The sequence below is a fragment of the Salvia splendens genome, chromosome 7 (assembly GCF_004379255.2).
Source record: "Salvia splendens isolate huo1 chromosome 7, SspV2, whole genome shotgun sequence".
Classification (NCBI taxonomy): domain Eukaryota; kingdom Viridiplantae; phylum Streptophyta; class Magnoliopsida; order Lamiales; family Lamiaceae; genus Salvia; species Salvia splendens.
In genome coordinates this window covers 17761890-17786951 of record NC_056038.1, presented here as the reverse complement: position 1 = coordinate 17786951, position 25062 = coordinate 17761890, and the positions used below count along the sequence as shown (strand labels likewise).

The 25062-nt window shown below is 36.9% G+C and overlaps 3 protein-coding genes and 1 long non-coding RNA gene across 7 annotated transcripts; 3 read left to right on the top strand and 1 right to left on the bottom strand.

Annotated features, from left to right (window-relative positions):
- Positions 1-5486: 5486 nt before the first annotated feature.
- Positions 5487-13141, bottom strand: LOC121742413 (folylpolyglutamate synthase-like). Of its 4 annotated transcripts, XM_042135543.1 has the most exons (16): positions 13004-13141; positions 12706-12839; positions 12570-12635; positions 12286-12395; positions 12104-12164; positions 10072-10155; positions 9919-9975; positions 9714-9774; positions 9087-9133; positions 8867-8944; positions 8146-8301; positions 7797-8057; positions 6677-6755; positions 6346-6495; positions 6096-6235; positions 5487-5797 (listed from the first exon to the last, which is right to left on the bottom strand). In XM_042135543.1, the coding sequence occupies exons 1-16, from the start codon at positions 13011-13013 to the stop codon at positions 5741-5743; spliced, it is 1551 nt and encodes a 516-aa protein (XP_041991477.1). In that variant the 5' UTR covers positions 13014-13141; the 3' UTR covers positions 5487-5740. The 4 variants fall into 4 exon arrangements, with proteins under 4 accessions (XP_041991477.1, XP_041991478.1, XP_041991479.1 ...); XM_042135544.1 differs by lacking the exon at positions 12570-12635; XM_042135545.1 differs by lacking the exon at positions 12570-12635 and having other exon boundaries at positions 12104-12159.
- An 800-nt stretch (positions 13142-13941) lies between these two features.
- LOC121741088 lies at positions 13942-15383 on the top strand. Its single transcript, XR_006037775.1, has 3 exons — positions 13942-14020; positions 14109-14465; positions 14786-15383. It is a non-coding gene; the product is annotated as an uncharacterized LOC121741088 (long non-coding RNA).
- A 640-nt stretch (positions 15384-16023) lies between these two features.
- On the top strand, positions 16024-17605 carry LOC121810513. Its single transcript, XM_042211273.1, has 3 exons — positions 16024-16400; positions 16465-16978; positions 17036-17605. The coding sequence occupies exons 1-3, from the start codon at positions 16024-16026 to the stop codon at positions 17603-17605; spliced, it is 1461 nt and encodes a 486-aa protein (XP_042067207.1).
- Positions 17606-21720: 4115 nt separating this feature from the next.
- Positions 21721-24592, top strand: LOC121810512 (integrator complex subunit 3 homolog). Its single transcript, XM_042211271.1, is given in 6 exon segments — positions 21721-22007; positions 22111-22239; positions 22241-22464; positions 22715-23207; positions 23360-23481; positions 24195-24592. Coding segments are annotated over 4 exon segments (1056 nt in total). The 3' UTR covers positions 23131-23207; positions 23360-23481; positions 24195-24592.
- Positions 24593-25062: the final 470 nt, after the last annotated feature.

Here is a 25062-nt window from a genome sequence, read left to right as displayed (position 1 = left end):
AAAAATTTCATACAATCAAAAATTCACATCCAAATAAGGACATTTGTTCGGTCAAATAAAAAACAAAACTCTCTGGGCGAGAATACAAGTTTCTGGCAGAATTGCGCAGTCAACTTCAAAAATTCATTAAATATTCATCTTTCGTCAAAAGGGGCTGAAATTCATATACAATACAGGAGACATCTCAAAATTTACGCAGTTAAAATTTCGTGTCAAAATAAGATCGTTTGGCTGGTCAAACACACGTCGGAATCCACTGTCCGAACACCACAGTTTTCATGCTTCACAATTTCGAAATTAGGGTTTATTCATCATTCATCCAAACACATTTATTCATGCTTCCAATACATAATCATGCTTCAAAAAGCTCTCACACTCATGTTCTCATATATTCACACATCATTTACCAATGAATCATCCAAACTTCACACATACACATTCACAAACGTACATCCACAAATTTCCTCACACAACACATCAATCCCCACCGATTAAATTTTCGATCTATGATTCCTACACTCACTATATGCATGAGGGAATCAGGAACAATGATTCAATGAAAAGGATGAGGAAAAGAATTCAATTATACCTTCTTTGGTAAAAAAATAAATGGTAGAAACGACAATTGGTGCGATTCTTCGGTGTATCTTGAAGTTCCAACTCCAATTGACACAAGAACAAAGGATTGAAGGAGGGTTTTTTTTTGGAGAGAATGAAGAGAGGGAGGTGGGAGGCGTGTGAGGGAGAGAGAGCGAGGGAGAGGACGCGTGGGAGGGGAAAAGAATGGGGGCTAGGGTTAGGTTTAGTTGATTTTATAGTCGTAGATTTAATCCCATAAATTAATTAATTAATTAATTGTGGAGGAATAAAATAGAGGCCAATGAATAAAATCTCACAGTTAAAAGAAGGAATAGACGTGTGATATGGAGGAAATTAAAAGGAAAATATTCACATCCCTAATTAATTAGACATATGTATTAATTTGGTATTTATTTGAATAGAATGAATTCCACAAAATAGGAAACAAATATATTTCCTCTACAAGTAGGGAAGGCCGAAAATTGGCTTTAATTGCCACAAGGAAATAATTCAAATCCTAATTTAATTAGGGTGAGGAAACAAAGTGTGGCATGATTTAATTGGATTCAAAATTAAAAGAAGGGAATCAACAAGGCACCAATTAAATCAAAGAAAATAATTCATCCTTCTAATTAAAATAGGGGATTTTCGAAACTCACAAGTTAGGCTAGGATTCGAATTTCATGTAGCACAAATTAGGGATAATTCGATTTGGATTTAATTTGGATAAATATCCCAAAACAATCAATTAAATCCAAGAAGAAAATATTTCCAATAATTGAAGGGGCCGAAAATTCCCAATGAATTTGGCTAGAACAAAATGCATGATCTCATTTAATTAATTCCCCACATTGTAAAATATAATGTATATAACATTTCATTCCACGTCGCTCATGACAATTATTTCACATAATCAACTCAATCACATAGGAACGAATAATTTCATAAAAGAAAATTTTCCACTCGACATCCATATTAAAAACAAAAGTCGCAAAATATTTTGGGATGTTACAGGTCGGACATGGATGACATGGGAATGAAGGGTAATGACTGGAATAGTCAGGTGGGTATGTCGGTGGGCTGAACTCATGGTTTTGAAATTCAGGGTAAGGTTGGTAATGTGGATATCCCATTTGCCAAGAGGGTGTTTGGGTGGAGATCGGATAAGGTTCTGTATGGTATGGGAAAGGTGTGTATTCTTCTGCCCAGCTCCATTCTCAACGGTGTGGGTATGCTCGTTGATACACATATGCTTGACCTCTAGGGGTCCAACTTGTATCTGAATTCCAAAACTCCCATGTATTCTAGTGAAGACTCACTTGATCAGTCTGGAAGTGGGTTTGGATTAGAAGGACTTGAGGTTGGCTTGGCTCGATCACTGACTGGAGTGTTTCCTCTAGCTTGTCAATCCGGCTCTTCAGTAGATTGCCATTGTCCTCTGTGGGAGTACTCTTCACTTCCTCGTGCAATGGAGTTACTGATGTATCATCGTACTCCCTCTTTGCGTTTAGAAGCTTTTCCAGGACAATCTTAGCCTTACTTAGCCTTAACTTGTAGAAACTTCCTCTGCTTGATGATTTCACCAAGTCTTTGCTCTTTTCATTCATTCCATCGTAGAACTTCGAGTAGACCTCCACTTCCACCAGGTTGTGATTTGGGCATGCATCCAGAAGACCTCTGTATCTATGCCAATACTTGCTTAAGCTCTTGTCGTACCCTTGGGTAACTTTTCTGATTTCCCTTCTGAACGCATTTGTTTTCGCTGCTGGAATGAACTGGTTCAGGAACTCCATTTTGAAATCTGACCATGTCTTGATGATGTTGGGTTCCAATCCTCTAAACCAGACATCTGCTTTGCCTTTCAAAGAGAGAGGAATAATTTTCATCTTGAAATCCTCCTCACTTGATCCCTTTGGCCTTTTCTGCACTCTGCAAATTTTGTCGAACTCACAAAGAAATTCAATCGGGCTATCAGCACTCGCTCCCAAAAGGTTAGGTAAGATGGCAAGAACTTCTGGGTTCACATACACCGCTTCCTACCCCTGAGTAATAGATATGGTAGATGTCGGCTCATTTGCCGAGTGGGCATAGAGTGAACCTATCTCCAGATCATCTTTCTGATCACACAACGTGGTGGGTCCTTCTTGGGTTTCCTCATTGTCTGGGGTGGTTATTGATTCATGCGGACTCACAAAGGTGATATCCTCACTTTCTTCACAGTTGACTTCCGAGTCGATTGGTGGAGTGGGAGATGATTCGTTTTGAGCAGTCTGTGGCTCCACTCTCTCTTCTTCCTCTTTTTTCCCCTTGAACTTGGTGCCTTCGAACTGGGGAAAACAGAAAACAACAAAAAGTTTATTTACAAAATTTAAACTAAAATTCTTAAGTAAAACCCGAGACGCTCCGCCCATCTATGTGTTCCCTCGCTCCAGTAGCTCCCTTGGTTCACACCAGCAGGGAAAACGCTTGATACACATCGATAAGGACATATATTCTTCATTGTTGTTTCATTGAATTGTCTCTAAGCTGAATTCAAAAGAAAGAAACAAAGAAAATATCAACAATATTTACACCCAAAGTGTTTCACAACAAATGTAGGATAAACGCCATCATCCCCGGCAACAGCGCCATTTGAGGGAACTTTTTCTTCTGATGTTTCTTTTTTCCTTCTTCTCTTTGTTGTACCGTTGTGGCTTGCTCAAGTCAAATCGTCAAACTGATCCAGCCAGCCTATATATGCCTGCTACCTGCAAAATGCCGGTGAGTTGGTCCAATGGAAACTCAGGCTGATCAACTTGACTTACTCCGACTCGAGTGAGAAGAATAGAAGAACTCAAAGTGCTCTCAAAACCTTAACCCACAATACTATTAACTAGTATAGGGAAGGATTGATCCCATAGAGATGATGCATTTAACATTTGTTTGCTTGACACGACTTGGAAATGGCTGCTGCCACGCTTTCTAGGGGGTGGGTTAAGTTAAACTACTTGACTAGAAAAACTAAACTAACTAAACTGATCAACTCATGAAAGCTTAACTAATCTACTTGATCAACTTAACTAAACTTTCCATAAATGGAGGAACAGAATAAACGGAGGACTGTCAGTCCCCTGCAAAGTGTACGATAAAGTAAAAACTTTTTAACAACTTCATCTTCTTCACTGAATCAACATGGAAAACAGAACAAAGAATATATCTGAAAAGCAACGGAAGATGAAACTTCATAACAACTCATAAAATTATGTCTACTCCTAAAATCTAAGCTACAACTACGTAAACAAGAAAGCTAACTCATAATCATGCAGAAACGAAACATAAACTACTAGATCTAAACATCCTAAGAACTCTCAAACATAAAACATCAGATCTGACCAAATCAAAACAAAACAAGACATTTTTGAGCTAAGACATGCAACATGAAAAGGAAACCGAAAGCAGATCAGAAACACCATGCATGAAACAGAACACGTCAACTAGAAACTAAAACGTAGCTTCAAATCTACTAATTCAAAACATCAAAGAGTCAACAACACCAAAAGTGAACTGAAAATGAACAACGAAAGCAGTGAATTGTTTCATCGCCCCTTCTCGGAGCGGAATAATAGAACCGTAAGTTAAAGTGCAGGGAACTACCACCAAACACAAACTTAAACTAAACTAGACTAGGACCAAGTGTGTGTGTGCAACGAAAATCAAGAAAATGAAGTAAAAGAGCTCCGATTTCAGCCCTAGAAGAGAGCTGAATTCCTAAAGATATTCTAAGAAATCCTATGGGACTCTTTTTTTTCTTGTGTTGGGCTTCCATTATATAGAGAGGCGTAGGGCTATGATCCCTAGGGTACCATCCTCTCTGAAATGTCATTCCTGCCCTTCACTTTGTGGTGGGGGTCTTCAGCTCTATCTCCCATGCGGAACTCCTGCTGGCTCTTTCTGATTCCTTACTTGATCAACTCAATGCCGCAGTTTTTTACTTCTTCTTTGATCCGTTCGTCCGCCCAATTGATTTGTTCCTTTTCTTAATATGATGGTTTTCACACACACCTGACTCAAAATTGGTTGTTAGTTTACAGAATTTGATGTAGTTTTACAATAGAACGCATGCATGAACGAGTCTCCTCAGATTGCAACACGACTTAAAAAATGCTGCAAATTACTACAGTTTAGAGTAGGTTTTGATCAACAGAATAAAAATGCAACCAAAGGCTCCGACCGTGAGTCATTCCTACCTTATAGTGTTCTATTTTATCATTTTAGTGAATCGTATTGTGCTTAGAGTGAAGTATTCAATGTTTAGAGTGAAGTGTTTATGATGCATGCCTTATAGTGCTCTATTTTATCATTTTAGTGAATTGTATTGTGTTTAGAGTAAGTATTCAATGCTCAAAGTGAAGTGTTCATGATGCATGCCTTATATTGCTCTGTTTAATCATTTTAGTGAAGTAAAATATGCTCAGAGTGAAGTATTTAATGCATAGAGTGAAATGTTTATGATGCATGCCTTATTTTGCTCTGTTTTATCCTTTCAGTAAACTGTGCTCAGAGTGATCTATTCAGTGATCAAAGTGAAGTGTTTATGATGCATGCCTTATAGTGCTCTATTTTATCATTACAATGAAATAAAATGTGCTCAGAGTGATCTATTTTATCATTACAATAAAATACAATGAAGTAAGAGGGAGTAAAGTAAGAGAGAAGAAAAGTTTGTGCTTTTTACCAAAATAGGAAATGACTCAGCTACAGTGGGACAATAAAAAAAGGAATACCACTCAGCTACAGAGGGACGGAAGGAGTACTAGTTAAAGTGGCAAGAGATTAACGTAAGAGAGAGAATTATATAAAAAAGACTATTCGCTACATTATTCTCTCTTACTTTACTTTTGCTCTACTTTAATTATTTATTACTATCATTTTTAAAACGAGGGCAAAAAAAATGACTCAACTACCTTGGGACAAAGAGAATACTAATAAACAGAAAACCATCCAACTGATAACCAAGTTAAACAAACAATTTTTTCTTTTGCATTGGAACAAACAAATCCTTTTAAACACGCGTGTAGATGATGATAAAATATTTCCAATGTTTGCAAAGGAGACCTTCTCGTTGTTGATTCTATAATCAAGGGTGAAACTGATCGTAGAGAAATCCGCAACCCTGCCAACTTTACTTGATTAATCTCAACGAATCGCCTACTAAATGTAATGAACCCGTCACCAAGACCTGAACGAAGCGCACATACAAAATCTTGTTAAACACCAGTAAGAATCGCTTTGTTAAAAACGAGTACTATTTTCGTAGTTCACTGATCTAGGTTTTCATGCAAGTTGAAGCCTGTGATGGTATGCTATCATGAAATGTGATTACGGATTACATTGTGATGAATCATGATGGCAACATTAAAAGCAACAGTATAAGAAGTGTGGGTCTTTACTTTATGTAGTAAAATGTATTTTTTTCGTCTTTAGACAAGTAATAAGCTCAACGTAGTACATCATAATTAGTTGGGTGCTAAAATTACCTGGAACCGAACAGATTGATTTTTCCGGATGCTGTCCCTGAGCCAATTAATAGCTAGAGGAAGTGATGTAAAAACTGTGCTGTTCTCCGAGATCGCAGTATCATCATTGCATGCTAATTCTGCATTTTCGGGATCTCTACCTGCAAGATCAGTTACAGAGTTTAGGCCAGCTACTCAATGGTTGACATATTTCTCATTTTATACTTTATGAGCACTACAATTGCAAATACCACCCAAGGGGCATCGGTACCTTTTCCCCGAACAATGAGACTTTCCCATACTTTTTGAAGCGTCATCTGCCATGATACATCAACTTGAGCATCATCAGTAGGTAAAGCAGTGCCCACTTTGTAATACACTGATGTGTTTGGAACAAATAAGGCCTTCTTGAAGTGGACTCCTGAAAGCATCAATGCGGGAAAGATTTTAAAAGGGCTTTCTAATTGTTTTACTATTCATTTTTTTTTTGAGGATTGAATGTTGAACCGAAAATCTTAGATTCTGCATCCTTGAAATCCAGAAAAAAAAAATCAAATAATCTAAAGATCTTCGAATACTGCACCAATTATACTGGTATTTACCATGGATAGCGCATGCATTTGTCAAGCGTGGAAGAAGCAACTGAGGGTCTCTCACTGCCATACAATTGAACAACAGAATCTGCACATTGCCAACAAACTAAAATCATCACGTGTCAATCAATTATTGATTAGCCCATACAACATAGAACAAAGATTTTATGCACAAAAAGAGTTTAACCACAAACAAGTTTCTAAAAGTCTGTTTACAAGGTCAAGGTTTTGGCAGTCATGAAATGCTCTAATTTTCAAGGCCTACTGGATTCAAACATCACCTCACGAGATGGCATAATTTAACCATACATCTGCTCAACATATTACAACTTATTTTTCACATAGTGCATTTTCCCCCGTCAATCGTAACCATAAAACTCAGGAACTCATTCACTGACATCCAACTTCTACCCTCTCTTAGCTTAGTTGGTACTACAACGGAAATGGATTTATCAAAGCAGGCAGGAAATATAGGTAACAAAGATGCAACAACTATTACCCAAAAGTAACAGAAGAGGATATGAGAGATTCATATCAAACCAAATATTTCAGAAGATTCCGTGCATGCACTAATACTACAAGGCAAAAGGTAAAATGTACAAGCTTGGCTCTAGTTTCTTTCATTTTCTTTTTCTTTCTTTATTGTTCGAACTTTGAGGCCAGCGGGCACAGTCACTTCTCTGTATTTGGTCTTTGTCACATTTGGCCCAACACTTCAACAGATTATATTGTAAACATGCGCCACATAAATATAATTCTATCCAACAATAAAATACTCCCCCCGTTCCATCGAAGATGGCTCTTGTTTGGTTTGTCACAACCAAGATGACCCATTACTAAAATAGAAACCTATTTATCTCTACTCTATTCTCTCTCCACATTAAACACAAAATAAAACTACATAAAATCTCATGCCGACCAAGGAAGGGGTCATCTTCCTTAGGACATATTGAGTAGTATCTTTCCAAAATTTGGCACTAATTAGCATTATTGTTTCCCTTTATGCAGAGCTCATTTCCTATTGATCAGGTAATAATCATCCATGAGCATTTCCATTAAATGGAAAGAGAGAAATACTGGTATTTCAATAAATCAATCGACATTCAAAATTTTAAACTATGAGTTGAACCTGAATAGGATTCTTTCCAGATTTATGTGATCCTTTAGCGTCATTGTAAGACTGGTTATATGAAGGGCTACGATCTTCTTTGGTTGCTAGACAAAACCATTTCGCACATGCGTCCATACTTTCAGGGCTGTGGGCACCATCCAAATAGAAGACAAGATCTCCTGGGCTCTCACTCTCAATGAGATGATCAGGGACAATTTGTGCACGTCCTTGCAAAGAAGCTGTCGCAAGCCCTCTAATGAATTTCTCAGGTAGAGGGGTCTACATCCACAACGAAGTCAGAAAAATGGATGAACATATCGAGTGATGTAACACTAAGACATGTAAAGCACTGCTAAATAGAGCTTACATTCTGGTTCAAGTTATTCATTCCAACATGTCCTGTCCTCTGAAGCCAAGTTGAGCATAATGCAACTGCAAGTCCTGCATTTATGTATTGGTGCTCACCCTCAAGCCCAAGATGCAGGTCACTTGGATGCAAAGGATCAGCTTCTTGAAGATTTACCTTTAAGCATTATACCATAAGCTTTATGCGTTAGTCGTTACACATGTTTGTAATGAAAATAGTGTGGAAACATGACCTGGCCTTTTGTCTCTATAAATAAGCACTACAAAATATCAGCTTTAAAGGATGGCTTATCATTTATAAATACATCCTTGAATATATTAACTCTGAAATTGCAAAACTGAAAGACTCATAATTATATGTTCAAGATGTATTTAGCAAATAGCCCATGAGCCCTGGAAATCAGGGGGCATAGTTTCCCCAGGGCAAAATATGAAGCTCAAAAGCTGTGATTTAAGATACGAAAACGTAATTTATAATTATCTTAATCAAATTACTAAGCAACACCCCCATTCTCATTCAAAAGAATTCTGCTTCTAGAGCTAGCTAGTTAAGACACAATACATATAACTAGTTGTTCCTGGTACAAGTAGTACTTTACCCTCACCAAAAAATGATCACGAATAGTTATTAAGCTTCTCAATGATAAATCTTAACAGTTAAGATGTAAAAAACATAATTTGAACATAGCAAATAATCAATTTCTGTAGAGATATTAACTCACACCGAGCTCTGAGGCCTTCTGCACAAGAACGGCCATTGCTTCTTCAGGTTGTGGTACGGTAAAAGCTGGAACACCACTCTAATTACAGAATGCAAGGATTAAGGTTTTTTAAGGGAAGGAAAATAACTGATAGTAATAAAAAGAGAAGAAACTAGTTTTTTTTAAGGGAAGGAAAATAACTCAAATAGTGAACATGACAAAAGAAATAAGTGCCATCCACCTTGAAGATTCCTGCCTTTTCCACAGCTATTTGTCCTAAGGTATTTCCTGTGCAAGACATGCAATCTATATATAAAACCACACAGCAATATTTTCTTTTTTCAACAAAGAACACATGTTTACTTTTCAAAAGAAACACCTTGAAAGAGTAACCTTAGGATTTTAATAACCTATGATTGTTAGATTCCTTAACCATTTGTCGGTATTGGAATCAACCAGTACATAATAAATCGTACATTATTTGCGTATTTCGTTAATAGATGCAACATGAGAGTTCATTTGAAGACTTTTATAAGTTTAGCCCAAAAACTATTCCTTGTCCCCAAATGAAATTTTATTCATGATAGATTATCCATTGATAAGAACTGATGTGCCTGTAAACAGGAATTTCATTACCCCCCCTCCCCATCCCCTCCCAAAACAAGAAAGAATAATTATACTCCATATAAAGAATACAGGGGGCAAAAGAAACAATAAAAAAAATATTCATAAGATGAATTTCAAAATCTCAGATAAAAAATATCGGTAACCATGTATGACTCTCCTATTGAAAACAAGAAATTCTAGAAGCTATACCCAAACAGTCAAATTCTAAATTACATAAACATCATGGAGAGAAAGCACTAACCAAGAATTTCCATGTGGTCATACCCTAGGGATGCTATGCCACAGACAACAGGACTTTCAACCTGAAGGAATTCAATCATCGTGATGTTAAAGATCCAGCAAACACTGGTCTTTCAAAAGATATTGCAATTAGGACAAGTATATAGTTCAAGTTAAACATAACAATATAGGTGACTTTAGTGTTTAGATGAATGTCTGATCCATACCACATTTGTAGCATCAAATTTTCCACCTAAACCAACTTCCAAAATGACAACATCGACCTGGATAAAAATAACATCAAAATGAGAATTGAGATAAAAATTCTCCCAAACAGTACAATGAATACAATGTATGACATAAGTACAGTAAAAATTTACCTGCTCGGCTGCAAATATCTTAAAGGCGAGCAAGGCAAGGAAACGGAAATATGTTGGCATAGGTACCTCCTCGGAGGTTCTTTCCTACATGGAAAAAAAAATTCATTCAGCAACCCCCAAAGAAAAATAAAGCCAGCAGCCTCATAATTCTGTTGAAAGTGAACATAACTTGTATCTTATAAAAACATGTTTGGTAGGGTAGATAACTCATCTAGGGATGGATTTCTATGAACAAAAAATCATGCGCTAAGTGGCCGTTCGGATGACCAGATTGTCTCTATTTATCTTCCACAATAAATCTTGTCTTGTGTTCGGTTAGTCTAGTTCCCAAAAGTTAAGCCCGTGACAGCCCGTCTCGGCTCGTCTCCCTGGGTCCAAGATTAGACTATTTGACTGATTAGCCATCTAACCTATACCCATGCGACTAAATTAATTCGCTACCCATCTCATCTCTCTGTTTCCAAATTATTTGTTGATCCTACTCCATGCTTTATTAATCGTGATCCTCAAATTTAAGAAGTCAAAAAAGGAAAAACAAAGCTATCATTTTCCAAAGTTTTGAGATCTTGTTTCTAATTACTAGCTTTGCCTTGCATCTCTGAAGCATTTCTTAGTGAACGGTGGATCATTCTCGACTTCACCAATTTTCTTGATTTTTCCCCATTATTAATCCCTAATTCATAACAATCAGTTAAGTAATTAATTAATTAAAAATGATATACTTAATATATAAATAAGTTTAAGATTTTGTAATTACCAATAACTAATTCAAAACAATTAGCTAATTAACTAAAAAATGGCTCATAATTTAATAAGATTAAATTTTTTCTAATCATGTCAACCAAACACATTAATAAAATCCAATACTAATTTAGTCTAAGATAAAACCCATCTTAACTTATCCTATATTATATCCCATTACTATTTTATCTTTCGAACCGAACACCCCCTAAGTATACTAAATAGTCAGAGTTGCACCATCTTATTAAGATTGGCTAAACTACATAGTTTTCTTTAATTTTTTAGGGAATTTTACCAATCCAAACACATAAACTATGTTTGACTAACTATCCTCTTTAACTGTGTTGTTGCTACCTTATCATTTATCAAGAGGATGGATTATCCTCACCAAAAACCTAAATGGCGGGATGGTCATGCAATATGCTGGACAATCTTTAATGATGCTAGGAAAAATATCAACTGTAGGCCAGGTGGATTTTCATTGTTACAGCTAACAGGACTTCCATTTGAAGAGTATAAATAGTGGACATCAGAATCTCATCAATTGCAAAGTCATCCAACAGAACATATAGCACAACTCCAAGCAACAAAGCCAAGTACCCAGATGACTCCAAGAGTAAATATGAAAAAAATTCACTGTAGCAGAATTAGCCCATCAGAAACTTTTTATAACAATAATAGTATCTACAAAATTTAATCTTCTAATGGATTAGAAAAGAGACAATTTGTCTCTCTAACTCTGATATCTGGAAGACTAGTGATTGCCACATAAAAACTGCACAAAGTGGAAGGGAATCACTTTCAACAATGTGACAAGGAGGTATCCAAGGAAAGATCAGGTACGAACTACATCATCTTACAGATTGGTTTTGTACAGAACACTAGAATCAGAAGCATTTCACTGCAAAACTATTATTCTATCAGCAGTGGTAACATACACAAGTTGTTAGATCACTGACAAGTTGGTTAAGCGAATTACGTTCACTTAATTGCTTAACTATTCTATGCCATTTATGACTATTGTAATACAAATTGATGATCAGATACTAAGTATAAACAACTGAACCGAGTCCTGCATTTACCAAAACAGAACATACACATGTCAACGGCATAAATCTTAAGCATCAATCATTTTCTTGGAACTAGGCAAGTAAAGCTGTATTCCATATAATTGAGCAGCAGCCATAATAATGTAAAGCCATTATTTTAAAGGCGTGGAGTTTGGAAAACAGACCAAACAAATATATAATGAAAATGCTGGAACAGTATTTAGAACAAGCAGCATACTTGCCTTTAGTCGATCCCAACACCACCAAAAGTATTCCAGAAACTTCTCTTCACAAATATCTGAACTAAAAAATCCGGTAGGGGTTGGCGTGAAAATAAACAGTCAATCTGATTGCATTTCTCCCCCAATGTATATATGCAAATAAAGGTAGGCATTTTCTACACATGAATTTTGTGACAACATACCCGTCCAGCCTAAATCTTTCTCGAACATCAATAAGGTGAGGAGATGTGAAGAGCCCAGTATGGAAGCCACAGATACGCAGAATAGATTCTGTGAAAGTGCAAGTTGACCCCTTCATGTTGCAGAACACCAAACAAAAGCTTTATTAGTGCTATACCATAACTATACTAAAAAGGAGTCCTAAGAAGTTGAGTCAATATGAATGAATCTGGCAAAAAATCAATATCATGTGTTGCCATTTTGAAATCCCCAAAACCCAAAACACTAATTGAATTCATCCTTTCACCTTTCCTTTGGTGCCTGCCACGTGAATAACTTTCATCTGTTTAATTGGCCCCTCTAGCTCAAGCATCTGAATTCCTCAAGCAGAGTTGAATTAGAAGAGAAGATGAGATGAATCTATCCAATTCCAACAGACATACCTTAATGTAATCAAACAATATGTCAAATCGATCCCCATTGTTGCTCTTATCTGCGCGGCTGCGCTTTGTTATCAGTGAAGACAGAGCATCCATTGCGTCATCGTATGGATTTACTGATCCAATTTCATCTTTATCTAAAATCACCAAATAACTAAATCAGAAGAAATGCATAAGCTCGGATTAAATATGAGCAACTTCAAACAGTATATCAATTACTAACAATCCCTCAGCCGTATTTATTAGTAGTTCATTGTAAGATTATTGGAAAATTAAATAAATAGCATTTCTCAAAGCTCACCTTGCGACATTTCTTCTATTCAATGGAGTGATTCACTGCTTTAAAATCTGAAGATAGTAGTAAGATTCACTCAAGCACAGACAGAGAGAGAGAGAGAGCTGGTATAAAGATGGAGAGCTAAATCGGATTAATATGAGTGTAAAATACTCTCTCAGTCGGTCATTACTTTTTTTGGTTCGTGGTCAATACTTGAGATCAACACTTTTTTTCATGTACTATTACTATTTTCTCATTTTTTCATGTTTTATTATAAATTAGTATTATAAAACTATAATTCATGTCTCACTAGTTTTTTAACTAAGGTTGAATCAAAGTGTGACAATTAATTGCTAAAGGATTGAGTATTAATTAAACCTCAAAGAAAACCCTAAATCCACGAATTACACTCTCAATTCTCACGTTCACATATTTTTAGTTATATCCACCATTTACACTAAACCTAAACTCATTTTTAGTATATGTCACAATAATGAGTAATTCTACTCCAAACTCAAACTCAAAAGAATATTTCCTATTCATCTAATTTTTTATTTATTTCAATTTTACCTATGGAGTAAACATTTATTTACATTACTCCCATATTAACCTACGACACTATCAATAACTTACTACTGTACTGTAAATTACAGAATTTAATACTAGAATTTTCTTAATAATTTATTTATATATATTTAATATAAATCACTCTATATTAACTTGAGAATTAAAATATACTTAAAATACTGCTATAATGTATAAACACAAATCAAATAGATTTAAATATTGAAATACTACAATAACATTTAAACTGAACTAATCCATTTAATTTACTTAATCAAGCTCATTTTACTAATTAACACGATTAATTAATTTAATAACTAATTACATGTAACCTAATTTTCAAGCCCAATTTATTCGGTCCATCTCCATTGAATTTCCCACTTTTACTCATAAAACAAATTAAACAGTAATCTAAAAAATATAAAATGTGCACAGTGAGCGGCGCTTCATCTCTTCTTTTCTTCTTCCCGCCACCAGGTGAGTTTCAGAATTTTTCTTCTCCCTTCTAAGTTCTATCCCCACTTTTCAATATCCAGAAAGAATTGACCTTGTAACATGTGAACAGAACTGACCCAAAAATAGGGTATCACTGTTCAAACACGTAAAAATTGGGGGATTTGCGATGGGTTTTGGAGCATTTCGTTTTACCGTTGGAGATGCCCTCACCGCCGACTCAGCCTGACGCCTCATCCCCGCGGCCTCGCCTCTGCAGTCAGCTCCTCGCCTTCTGCCCACCAACTGCTTGATAGATTGCTCCAATTGATAGATTCCCGTTTCCTTTCTTTCTCACTCATCCCTCTCTCTTTCATTATTATTGTCACCATCCCTTCTCCCCATTTCCCCTAAATTCACCTAAGCAATCCCAATACCCCATTCTTCCCTATCAAGATTGGATTTTTTTCTCAATCCGAGCTGATTTTTGGTGAGTGATTGGTTCCTGATTTCACTTGTGTGAATCTTGATTGGGGTTTGATTCTTGGTTAGTTTGTTCATGGTGAATGCAGATTATTTTATGCTTTCTTTCCCTTTATCAATGATTAATTGATCAATTTGTGGATCTTGATTTTTGTGATCTTGCTGTAAATTTTGCTCCTTTTTAAATTGAATTGATTGTGATGATTTTCAAGATTGATTGAACTTTATTCCTGCTAAAACCTCGTGCCCTTTGGTTTTTTGGGATGGTATTGTTTGAATATTGTGGATTTCTTGAAGCTTGAACCGACATATTTTGTTTGTAATCAGGAAAATGCTAGGAGTAGGATGAGGAGGAAATAATGGGAATCCAATGTTTCCTGGTTATGTGGAGGAAAATCGTGCCCAATGCAATAACAATACATTGCATCAACTGCAGCTTTTTGCAAATGGCGAGTGTTTTTTTGTCCTTGGGTGGATTGTGATCAGTGTTGTTAAAATCGCCTGACTCCCGGTTTAGGGAGGATTGTTGAAGGTTGAAGGGCTTGGGCAGAAAATTTTGAGATGCAGAAAGAACCAGAGAAGGGAACGAAAAAAATATAGAAAGAAGAATAGAGAAGAAGAAGATTGTGGCGCAGTGGAAGATAAAATTAGGTTTAAAATTCAATTAGTAGTATGATATATTGATGGGCTGGGCTAATCATATACTCCCTACGTCCCGGACTACTTGCACTTATTTCCTTTCTGGGCGTCCCAAGTTATTTGCACTCTTTCCATTTTTAGTAAAAATTATCACCTACAGCCGCAATTGTTGACTTTGCTATACACTCATACCTTAATCTCTGTGCCGAAAAGGAAATGTGCGAGTAGTCCGCGACGGAGGAAGTACTATGTATTTGTTTTTTTTACAAGTCATGATCCAATAAGAATTTACGCCATGAAATTGCAAATTTTGAAATAATTAGTTGAAATAAAAGTTTTGATTAAATCGTAATATTAATAGTTAGTAATACACTGAACTTTTGATACATATATAACTGTAATATTAATAGTTACTACTAACTACTCCCTCCATCCCACATTTGGAGTCACTTATTGTTATGGCTCAGGTTTTAAAGAAGAGTTGGTTGGTGTAATAAATGAAGTGAGATGGTGGAGTGTATAATAAATGAAAGTGAGTTGGTTGAAGGTGGGTCCCTTTTGACTTTTTGGATTTAAAAGATGATTATTGTTGACTTGTAAGACAAATTCATTAAATTAAATAAACTTAAGGTAAAGTAATGTTCATTATGATTAATCAATTACTAACAACAAAAATTAATGCAGCTTAAATGGGAATAGGCCATCCGGCCCACATTTTCATCAAACAAAAGGAACTTTGATTTCATTAATTCAAACTCCAAAAATTTTGGAGGGAGTGCAGTACAATCCATGGAGGAAAAACACAAATGCTAAGCTAAACCTATAAATACATTTACTCCACCATAAGACTTCTATTCCACCTACCAAAAAAGAAAGCAAACCTATTTATAGCTAATTTACCCTCAGAAAATTTTCATCATAGGGCAATGGAGATGGAACAAGAGATGGATGAAGAGATGGAGCAGGAGCTGTTCGAAGTGGAAGATCAGTTTCAAGAGCCAGAGGAGTATCCAGAGGCAGTGCAGTTTCCAGAGGCAGAGCCTCCTCAAGAGGCAGAGTTTGGCCAAGGGCCGAGGGCCTCTCTGAGTTTGAGCAGCCAAGAGAAAAACCTTATTGTGCAGTTCCTTCAACAGCAATGCCGTGCTGGAGCGCTTCCACATGGTTCACTCACAGAAGCTGCAACAAAATTCAGAGTGCATCCAAGGACAGCCAGCCGCTTATGGAGGATAGCCACTCATCAAATTGAACAAGGACAACCTGTTGTCATGAAAGGCAAAGCATCATGTTATAGTAAAAAAAAAAGGTAAAGTAAATCTTGATGAAGACAAGTTTAGACACTTGTCTATGCTTGAGAGATCCTCCATCAGAAAACTTGCTATTAAGATGGAAGTTAGCAAGTCCACAGCTGGCAGATGGGTGAAGGGAAACAAGATAAGACCACATACATATGCCATCAAACCTGCACTCACTGATGTGAACAAAATTTCAAGAATGAGATGGAGTCTTAGTCATATTCAGCCAACCATATCTGAAGGTAAGCTTCTCTATCATGCAATGCACAACATTGTTCACATTGATGAGAAATGGTTCTACATGACAAAGGCTTCAGACAGATACTACATGTTGCCGAATGAGGATGAGCCTTACAGGTCTTGTAAGTCAAAAAGATCCATCACTAAAGTGATGTTCATGTGTGCTGTCAGTAGGCCAATGTTTGGCAGTGATGGGCAGCCCATCTTTGATGGTAAAATAGGCATATTTCCATTCACACAACAAGTTCCAGCCAAAAGGAAGTCAAAGAATAGGCCAAGAGGGACACTAGAGACAAAGTTTATCCCATCAGTTAACAAAGAAGCCATGAGACAATGCCTCCTTAATCAGGTATGTACATTTATGTGTTTCACATTACTATCAGACATTATTAATGTCATCACTTAGGCATCTAAGCATTCAATCACAAATCATGCTCAGATTATAACAACAATCAAGGCTAAGTGGCCAGCCAATGCAAGCATGGAGATATACATCCAACAAGATAATGCCAAACCCCACTTGAAATCCTCTGACTTACAATTTGAGGCTATTGCAAGTACAGATGGTTTTAAATTCCATCTAATTAGCCAACCAGCCAACTCCCCAGATACTAATGTGCTGGACCTTGGCTTTTTTAGGGCCATACAGTCACTGCAAGATGACAAACTAGCCACCAATATAGATGAATTGTTGGCAAATGTTTGTAGTTCTTTTGAGGAAATCACACCACAAACTCTGAACAAGGTTTTCCTAACATTGCAAAGCTGTTTAAGCAAGATCCTAGAAGTCCATGGGGGCAACAACTACAAAATACCCCACTTGAACAAATATAGGTTGAGTAGGATAGTGGGGCTGCCTACCTCACTTGAGGTTGAAGCGAATCTGGTTAGGGACAGCTTGGAGTATCTACTACTCCCTCAGAATGATGTGGGTGGCTCATATGAAATAGGACATCTAAGCAATGTGTTAGGGTAGTAGCTAGGGCACTTGGGTCATGGGGTTTACAGTATAAGCATCAAAGTAGGTTGGTGATTAGGATGTAAACTTCTTTTTTGGTTTTGTAGCCTTTATTTTGGTGTTAATGGTATATAGGCTGCATTATAAGCTGTAGTATGTATGAATTGCAGGTGTAATTGCTGTAAATGTGTGTTTTTTGTTCAAAAAACATCACAAGGGACCAATCACACAAAATCAGAGCCTCCAAACCCTATACAGGGGGTGGCTATAAGCATAATCATCCAAACAAGGCAGTGTATACACATAATAGCATGCCCATCTCAAAAATTTAATCACAGTTGACAAATCACACGAAATCAGAGCCTCCAAACCATCAAGGGGGTGGCTCTAAGCATAATTATCCAACCAAGGCAGTATATAGACAGCATAGCATGAATCTCTTAGAAAAATTTCATCACAGAGGACAAACAACACACAAACATAGCCTCCAAACCATAAAGGGGTGGCTCTAAGCATAATTATCCAACCAAGACAGTGTGTAGACAGAATAGCATGCATCTCTCAGAAAAATTTCATCACAGAGGATAAATCACACACAAACATAGCCTCCAAACCATCAAGGGTGGCTCTAAGCATAATTATCCAACCAAGGCAGTGTGTAGACAGAATAGCACGCACCATATAGATAAATTTCATCACATAGGACAAATCACACACAATCAGAGCCTCCAAACCATCAAGGGGTGGCTCTAAGCATAATTATCCAACCAAGGCAGTGTATACACATAATAGCATGCATATCTCAGAAAAATTTCATCACAGAGGACCAATCACATAAAATCAAAGCCTCCAAACCGTCACATAAACTCAGAACCTCCAACATAGCCAATGCATCAATATTCCTCAATCAATTCCATAGAAACAGCCTCCGAACCCTATACAGGGGGTGGCTTACCTCAGAGAAAATACTCACAGATTAGAGGAAATCTTTCATGCTAGGCAACAAGATCAACAACATTGCTTTCTCATTCTCGGTGTACTCCACCTTTGATGAAGACGGTGGTTGAGCTTTAGAGTCCGCAAAGGGGTGGGACGGTGGTTGGGTTTCAGATCCGTCGAACACCCCAACCGATGGAGGAAATTCAGATTCTCGGACGACCTCAGATGATGGAGGTGTTTTAGACCCATCAACGCCAGCAAACGGTCGTCGTTGCCCCGATCGGTGGTACCAATCGACCGCTCGTTCGCTTTCCCACTGGTCAAGGACCTCCGGTGGAGTGTCAGGGACGATTAGGGTTTCTGGCTGCGCCTCCGGCGTTGCAACCCAATCATCAGCCATCATAAGGCAACGGTGATGGAGTAACGGCGGGTTTAGAGCGGCGAAAAATCAGAGGCGACGATTAGGGTTCGCCTCAGATCGAAGACACACAATCGGGTGGGTGGAGAGAGAGTGATGAAAGTCAAATGATGTTAGGGTTAGGTGGGTTGAGGGGGTTGGGGTTAATTAAAAGTGGGATTTTTGTTTTGGTTTATTTTAATGTTGATAATGGCATTTTGATGTAATTTTGATGAAGAATGGGGTAAAATTATATGTCCAAATATGGAAAATTCTAAATATGACTCTTAAACTGGGACGGACTTTTATGGCAAAAAGTGACTCTTAATATGAGACGGAGGGAGTATTAGTGTATTTTTTATTGAATGTATAATATATTTTATATTAATATAAATAATTGTATTAAATTATTTAATTATATTTGGAAAATTATTTTGGCAAAGTGTTGTGGGTTAATGTGTAATTTAAATAAATATGTAGGTAGGATTGAAAAAGTAAAAAAGTAGGTGAATATGGAATATTCTTTTGAGTTTTAGTTTGGTGTAAATGGTTGGAGTAGAATTACTGTTTGATGTGATAGAACTGGAAAAATGGGTTTGAGTTTAGTGTAAATGGTTGGAGATAGTAGTACTCCACGTTGGAAGACGGTAAAACATTTGTCGTGTCAAATGGTAGAAAAAATAGAGATAATTTTGATAGTCCGTCTAGTTGAACTAATCATAGGAGTATTTAATTTATTTTGTTCTCCCTAACATATTTGTAGTCCAATATTGGTTCCTCCTATATTTAAAAAAATTTGAAAAGAGGTAATGGTTGATCTTTCATATGAATACTGAGATATTGCAATTAGACATGATTGCACACTATATCAGACGATGTCGACTTATCGTTTTTTCAATTATCATTTTGTCTATGTATTTTAGACTGACTATCACATCATATCTTATTTCACCAGAAAATAGATGGGTGAGACAATTATAAATTTTCATCTTTCGTGATTTAATTTTTTTTCAATTTAAAAAATGAGTAATACCAAAATTTGACCATCTATCTTAATTTATTTAGCAAATTACCCAAAAAACACTTAAATTAATTATTTCTAATACTAAAAGATAGTTGAAGAGGGGAAGGGTCTAATATAGGGCAACTTTTTTGGAACTTTGATGTTTTTTGATAATAAAATTCAGTTATTTAGTTATGTTATGTTGTTTTAAAATTTATATTTTTTGTCTAATTTTTTTTTAATATGGAGTAATGATGTATGTAGATTTATTTGATGTGATAAACATTCAAGCAACAAATTTATAAAAGAGACACAAATATAATCATCATCATTCGGCTATTCTGGCGCCCCTATTCGTGGGTCTCTCGCCCCGTCGCCCCATCACCCCGCGACCCGGACAACACTGATTGTGATCGAAATGTGGTTCTTTTGTGTATGTTTGTTTTCTCTTCGATATAGTTTCTTGATATATACGTGGCTATGGTGGTGCTTCTGTGATTGTTGGTAGAGCTTTTATCCATTTTGCAATCAATTTAGGACTCATCGTTGATAGAAATCCATGGGTTCCATCCTAAAACCAATTGGTAATAGGAGGAGAGGCCCATGAGACTTATATAGTGGATTAAGCTCTTTGTGTACACCGATGTGGTATATTTTTTATGTTCATTTTATGTTTCAATTGCCAACACCCTCCCTCAAACCCTTCAAGGTGAATCTTGGAGGGGTTGGACTTTTTTATGATCGATTGTCAAACCCTTCAAGGTGAATCTTGGAGGGGTTGGACTTTTTTATGATCGATTGGACAATCGGCCCAATTTTTCCGATCGGTTGGACCACTGGCCCAAATTTTAAGCCCAATTATACTGCTGGGTCAGTGATTTTTTCGGTTTCAGCCCAGTTATACTGCTGGGTCAGTCAATTTTAGCCCACAATCGGTGACCCGCTCTGATACCACGATAGAAATCCATGGGTTCCATCCTAAAACCAATTGGTAATAGGAGGAGAGGCCAATGAGACTTATATAGTGGATTAAGCTCTTTGTGTACACCGATGTGGTATATTTTTTATGTTCATTTTATGTTTCAATTGCCAACAATCGTTACTGTAATCGGAAGCCTTATTCTGATCTTACATCATTGTGGTTCATCAGCATTGTCAAATTAGTTTGGTTTTCGAATTCTTATGATGAAGTGCTACTATTTTCTTTCTTATCTAAAGGATTTTTCTTTGGCGTGCCAAGATTTGTGAATCCTATGCCCGTTTTTTCTAAGGAGATTGCAAAAATTTGACATGAAACGAAGTTTGGGATTGTCTGAATTTGTTGTATATTGAACTAAAGTTTCTATGGTGTTTAAATTATGTGTATGGATGGATTTGTTTCATTGCCATCCGAAGATTATTGCCTCTTCCATGCTTAATTCTATCTAACTGTAGTTTTGTTATCAGAATGTTTTTTTTTTGTAAATAGAGCATCAAAATAATGAATGTAGCTTGCCTATTTTTGGACTGCTCGTTGTCTCTCTGTTTTCCTCTTTCTCTGATTGCAACAATGCTCATATTCTAAGGTTTAAATTGTCTTAAAAGTATGTAATATTCCATTGCTCCTATTTCCCACGTCTTGAATTCGTTATAGTGTTATGCTTTTGATTTTGTCCTCTTGCTCTGATTATTAATTACCTCATCTCAGACAGTTTTCCTTTTAACCCTATCTGTTTATTGAACTTGTCTGCAGTTCCAATTCAGTGTGGTGCTGGCGTTTGGACCATAAATCATGTCGGGAACAGGCGCGATGAGATGACGTCAAAATTAACGGTAAGACTGCCTTACGAGGCGGAGAGCTCGCTCGAGATCACACTACGCCAGACATTCTATTGTCTCGAGCCTCAGCTTAGGCCCCATTTTCCTCTCACCATCCCAACTCAAGAACAGTACTCGCTGCTCAACAAAGCCATTCTCTACGCTATCTTATCCGAACCCCACCTCCGTAAAATCCACATTAATCATTTACACGGTGTTATAACTGATGGATACGGCTACTTCACCAGCATTCTTGTTATAATTGTCAATGATATATATGGGAAGTTGGTCGATTCTGCAAAAAGGCAGCTTCTTTGGATTACCCGGGAGATGGTTGATGTGGCAACGGTTGGGTTTACTGATTTACTGGGGGCCCTTCTGCGGCAGATTGTTGCTGGGGATTCTAGTGAGGAGAATCTGTGGGTGTTACGAAATGGTCACCCTTTTCTCCAGAAAATGGGATTGCCTTCTTCAAGAAGGCTCATCGGGTTTGACTGCTGCTTTGTATGTGTCTCTGAGTGCCGTCTGATCACTGCAGGGTATCGATATCGAATGCTCCAATGTTTGAATCTTTAATCAAATTGGAGAAGGATTTTTGTGTGAATATGTTAAGGGAGAAATTCGGCTTGTGTTTGAGGATTGGGAGGGATCTTGTTAGGCTTTTGCAGGATTTGGTTCATGTTCCGGAGTTTCGGGTCATATGGAGGGACTTGTTGTATGCACCTAGCGTTTTTGGAGTTGGTGAGTTTTTGGATATAAATGTTGTATTATACAAAGACTCCAAAATAGTTTTTTTTGCTTAGGGTGAGTCCACAAATGGAGTCTCAGTTGAGGTTTTTGCTGACTCATGTGGAACATGGTAGCCAATTGAGGTAACAGGATTGGTTTACAAAGAAGTTTCTTAGTGCACCTGAGAAAAATGCAGTCTTGATTGATATAGTGAGGTTTATATGCTGTGCTCACCATCCATCTAATGATATTATTCATTCAGGTATCATCCAGAGATGGGCTGTGATAGGTTGGCTACTGAAGTCCAGCATGAAAAACTACATTACCTCAAATATGAAGCTTGCATTATTTTATGATTGGCTCTTCTTTACAAATATCGAGCCTGCACTTTTGTTGATGGTGCATTCTATCCCTGAATATATTGACATTACAAATTCTCTGTTTGAGTTTCTGTTTCTTTTATTGGATAACTATGATCTTGAGAGGAAGGAGATTGTGCTTCGTGGAATTTCATCTTCTTTGCATACACTTCTTAGGAAAGGCGTTGTTGGGTCGTTAGAAGTGTTAACTAGATGTGATAAGATTTCTCTGAATCTTAAGGAAAGACTTGCAGAATTGCTCTCGGGGTATTCTGGCTTTGTAGATAATTCCAGAATACCTACTTCTCAGATGCTGTAGTCTGCCTTCATTTTTCTTGTCTGGAATGCCAAACATCGCGAATCTGCCTTCACAAGAAGCTCTTTGCAGCAGTTGAGGTACAACTACTGTTTAACAGTATCAGCGGTCTATTTATCCGGTACTTGTACTTGGCTGTTGGCACTAACATCTGCAGCATTTTTTGGGATGGTATTGTTTGAATATTGTGGATTTCTTGAAGCTTGAACCGACATATTTTGTTTGTAATCAGGAAAATGCTAGGAGTAGGATGAGGAGGAAGTAATGATAATCCAATGTTTCCTGGTTATGTGGAGGAAAATCGTGCCCAATGCAATAACAATACATTGCCTCAACTGCAGCTTTTTGCAAATGGTGAGTGTTTTTTTTGTCCTTGGGATCGAAATGTGGTTCTTTTGTGTATGTTTGTTTTCTCTTCGATATAGTTTCTTGATATATATGTGGCTATGGAGGTGCTTCTGTGATTTTTGGTAGAGCTTTTATCCATTTTGCAATCAACTTAGGACTCGTCGTTACTGTAATCGGAAGCCTTATTCTGATCTTACATCATTGTGGTTCATCAGCATTGTCAAATTAGTTTGGTTTTCAAATTCTTATGATGATGTTCTACTAATTTCTTTCTTATCTAAAGGATTTTTCTTTGGCGTGCCAAGATTTGTGAATCCTATGCCCGTTTTTTCTAAGGAGATTGCAAAAATTTGACATGAAACGAAGTTTGGGATTGTCTGAATTTGTTGTATATTGAACTAAAGTTTCTATGGTGTACAAATTATGTGTATGGATGGATTTGTTTCATTGCCATCCGAAGATTATTGCCTCTTCCATGCTTAATTCTATCCAACTGTAGTTTTGTTTCTGTTTGAGTTTCTGTTTCTTTTATTGGATAATTATGATCTTGAGAGGAAGGAGATTGTGCTTCGTCCTTCGTGGAATATCATCTTCTTTGCATACACTTCTTAGGAAAGGCGTTGTTAAGTCGTTTGAAGTGTTAACTAGATGTGATAAGCTTTCTCAGAATCTTAAGGAAAGACTTGCAGAATTGCTCACGGGTTGTTCTGGCTTTGTAGATAATTCCAGAATACTAACTTCTCAGATGCTGTAGTCGGCCTTCGTTTTTCCTGTCTGGAATGCCGTACATCGTTAACCGGCCTTCACAAGAAGCTCTTTGCAGCAGTTGAGGTACAACTATTTAACAGTATTAGCGGTCTATTTATCCGGTACTTGTATTTGGCTGTTGGCACAAACATCTGCAGCATTTCTCTGTGAGCTTGTTGTAGGAGAACTTAAACTTTTCAATACAAGTTTCTGGATCGAAGAAGTTTAGGGCATGATTGATAATTGTAATACTCTTTAATTCTTTTTTTGGGACTCTCTGTTTCACTTCTTTAGTTCCAATAGAATCAAATTATTCTGATGGAAAACAGTGCCTGTTTCTCAAATGAAATTATTGCTCTTTGAATTGTAATCATGTGTTACTCACAATTTCTCAAATCACGCGGACATATGTTTGTCAGTTACAATTGAAACTGTATACTTGAAGTCTCCCGTTTGGTCTGTATCAAGAAGCTACTAACTACTAACTGAGCTACTCTTTATCGTCACTTTCATCACTTTTGGGTTGACAACTTAACTTCTCAGATCTTCTACTTTGTCTAAGTACTTCAAATATGACTGGATTATACTAGGTGATGATGAATTCTTTAATTATGTCCACTTTCCAAACAAAATTCATCAAGAAAATAGAGTGGATAAATTAGAGAACAGAGGCAAGAAGAAGGAATTATGATTACAATTAAAATAAGAAAATAAAGTGTGAAGTGAGTGTAAAAGGAATAGCAGAACTGACTGGCCATTTACAACTCACTAGTTCTGTAACAGTAAATTTATAGCCTTGTTATGTTCATTGTCTTCGTTCAAGACACTGCATAGCTGCTT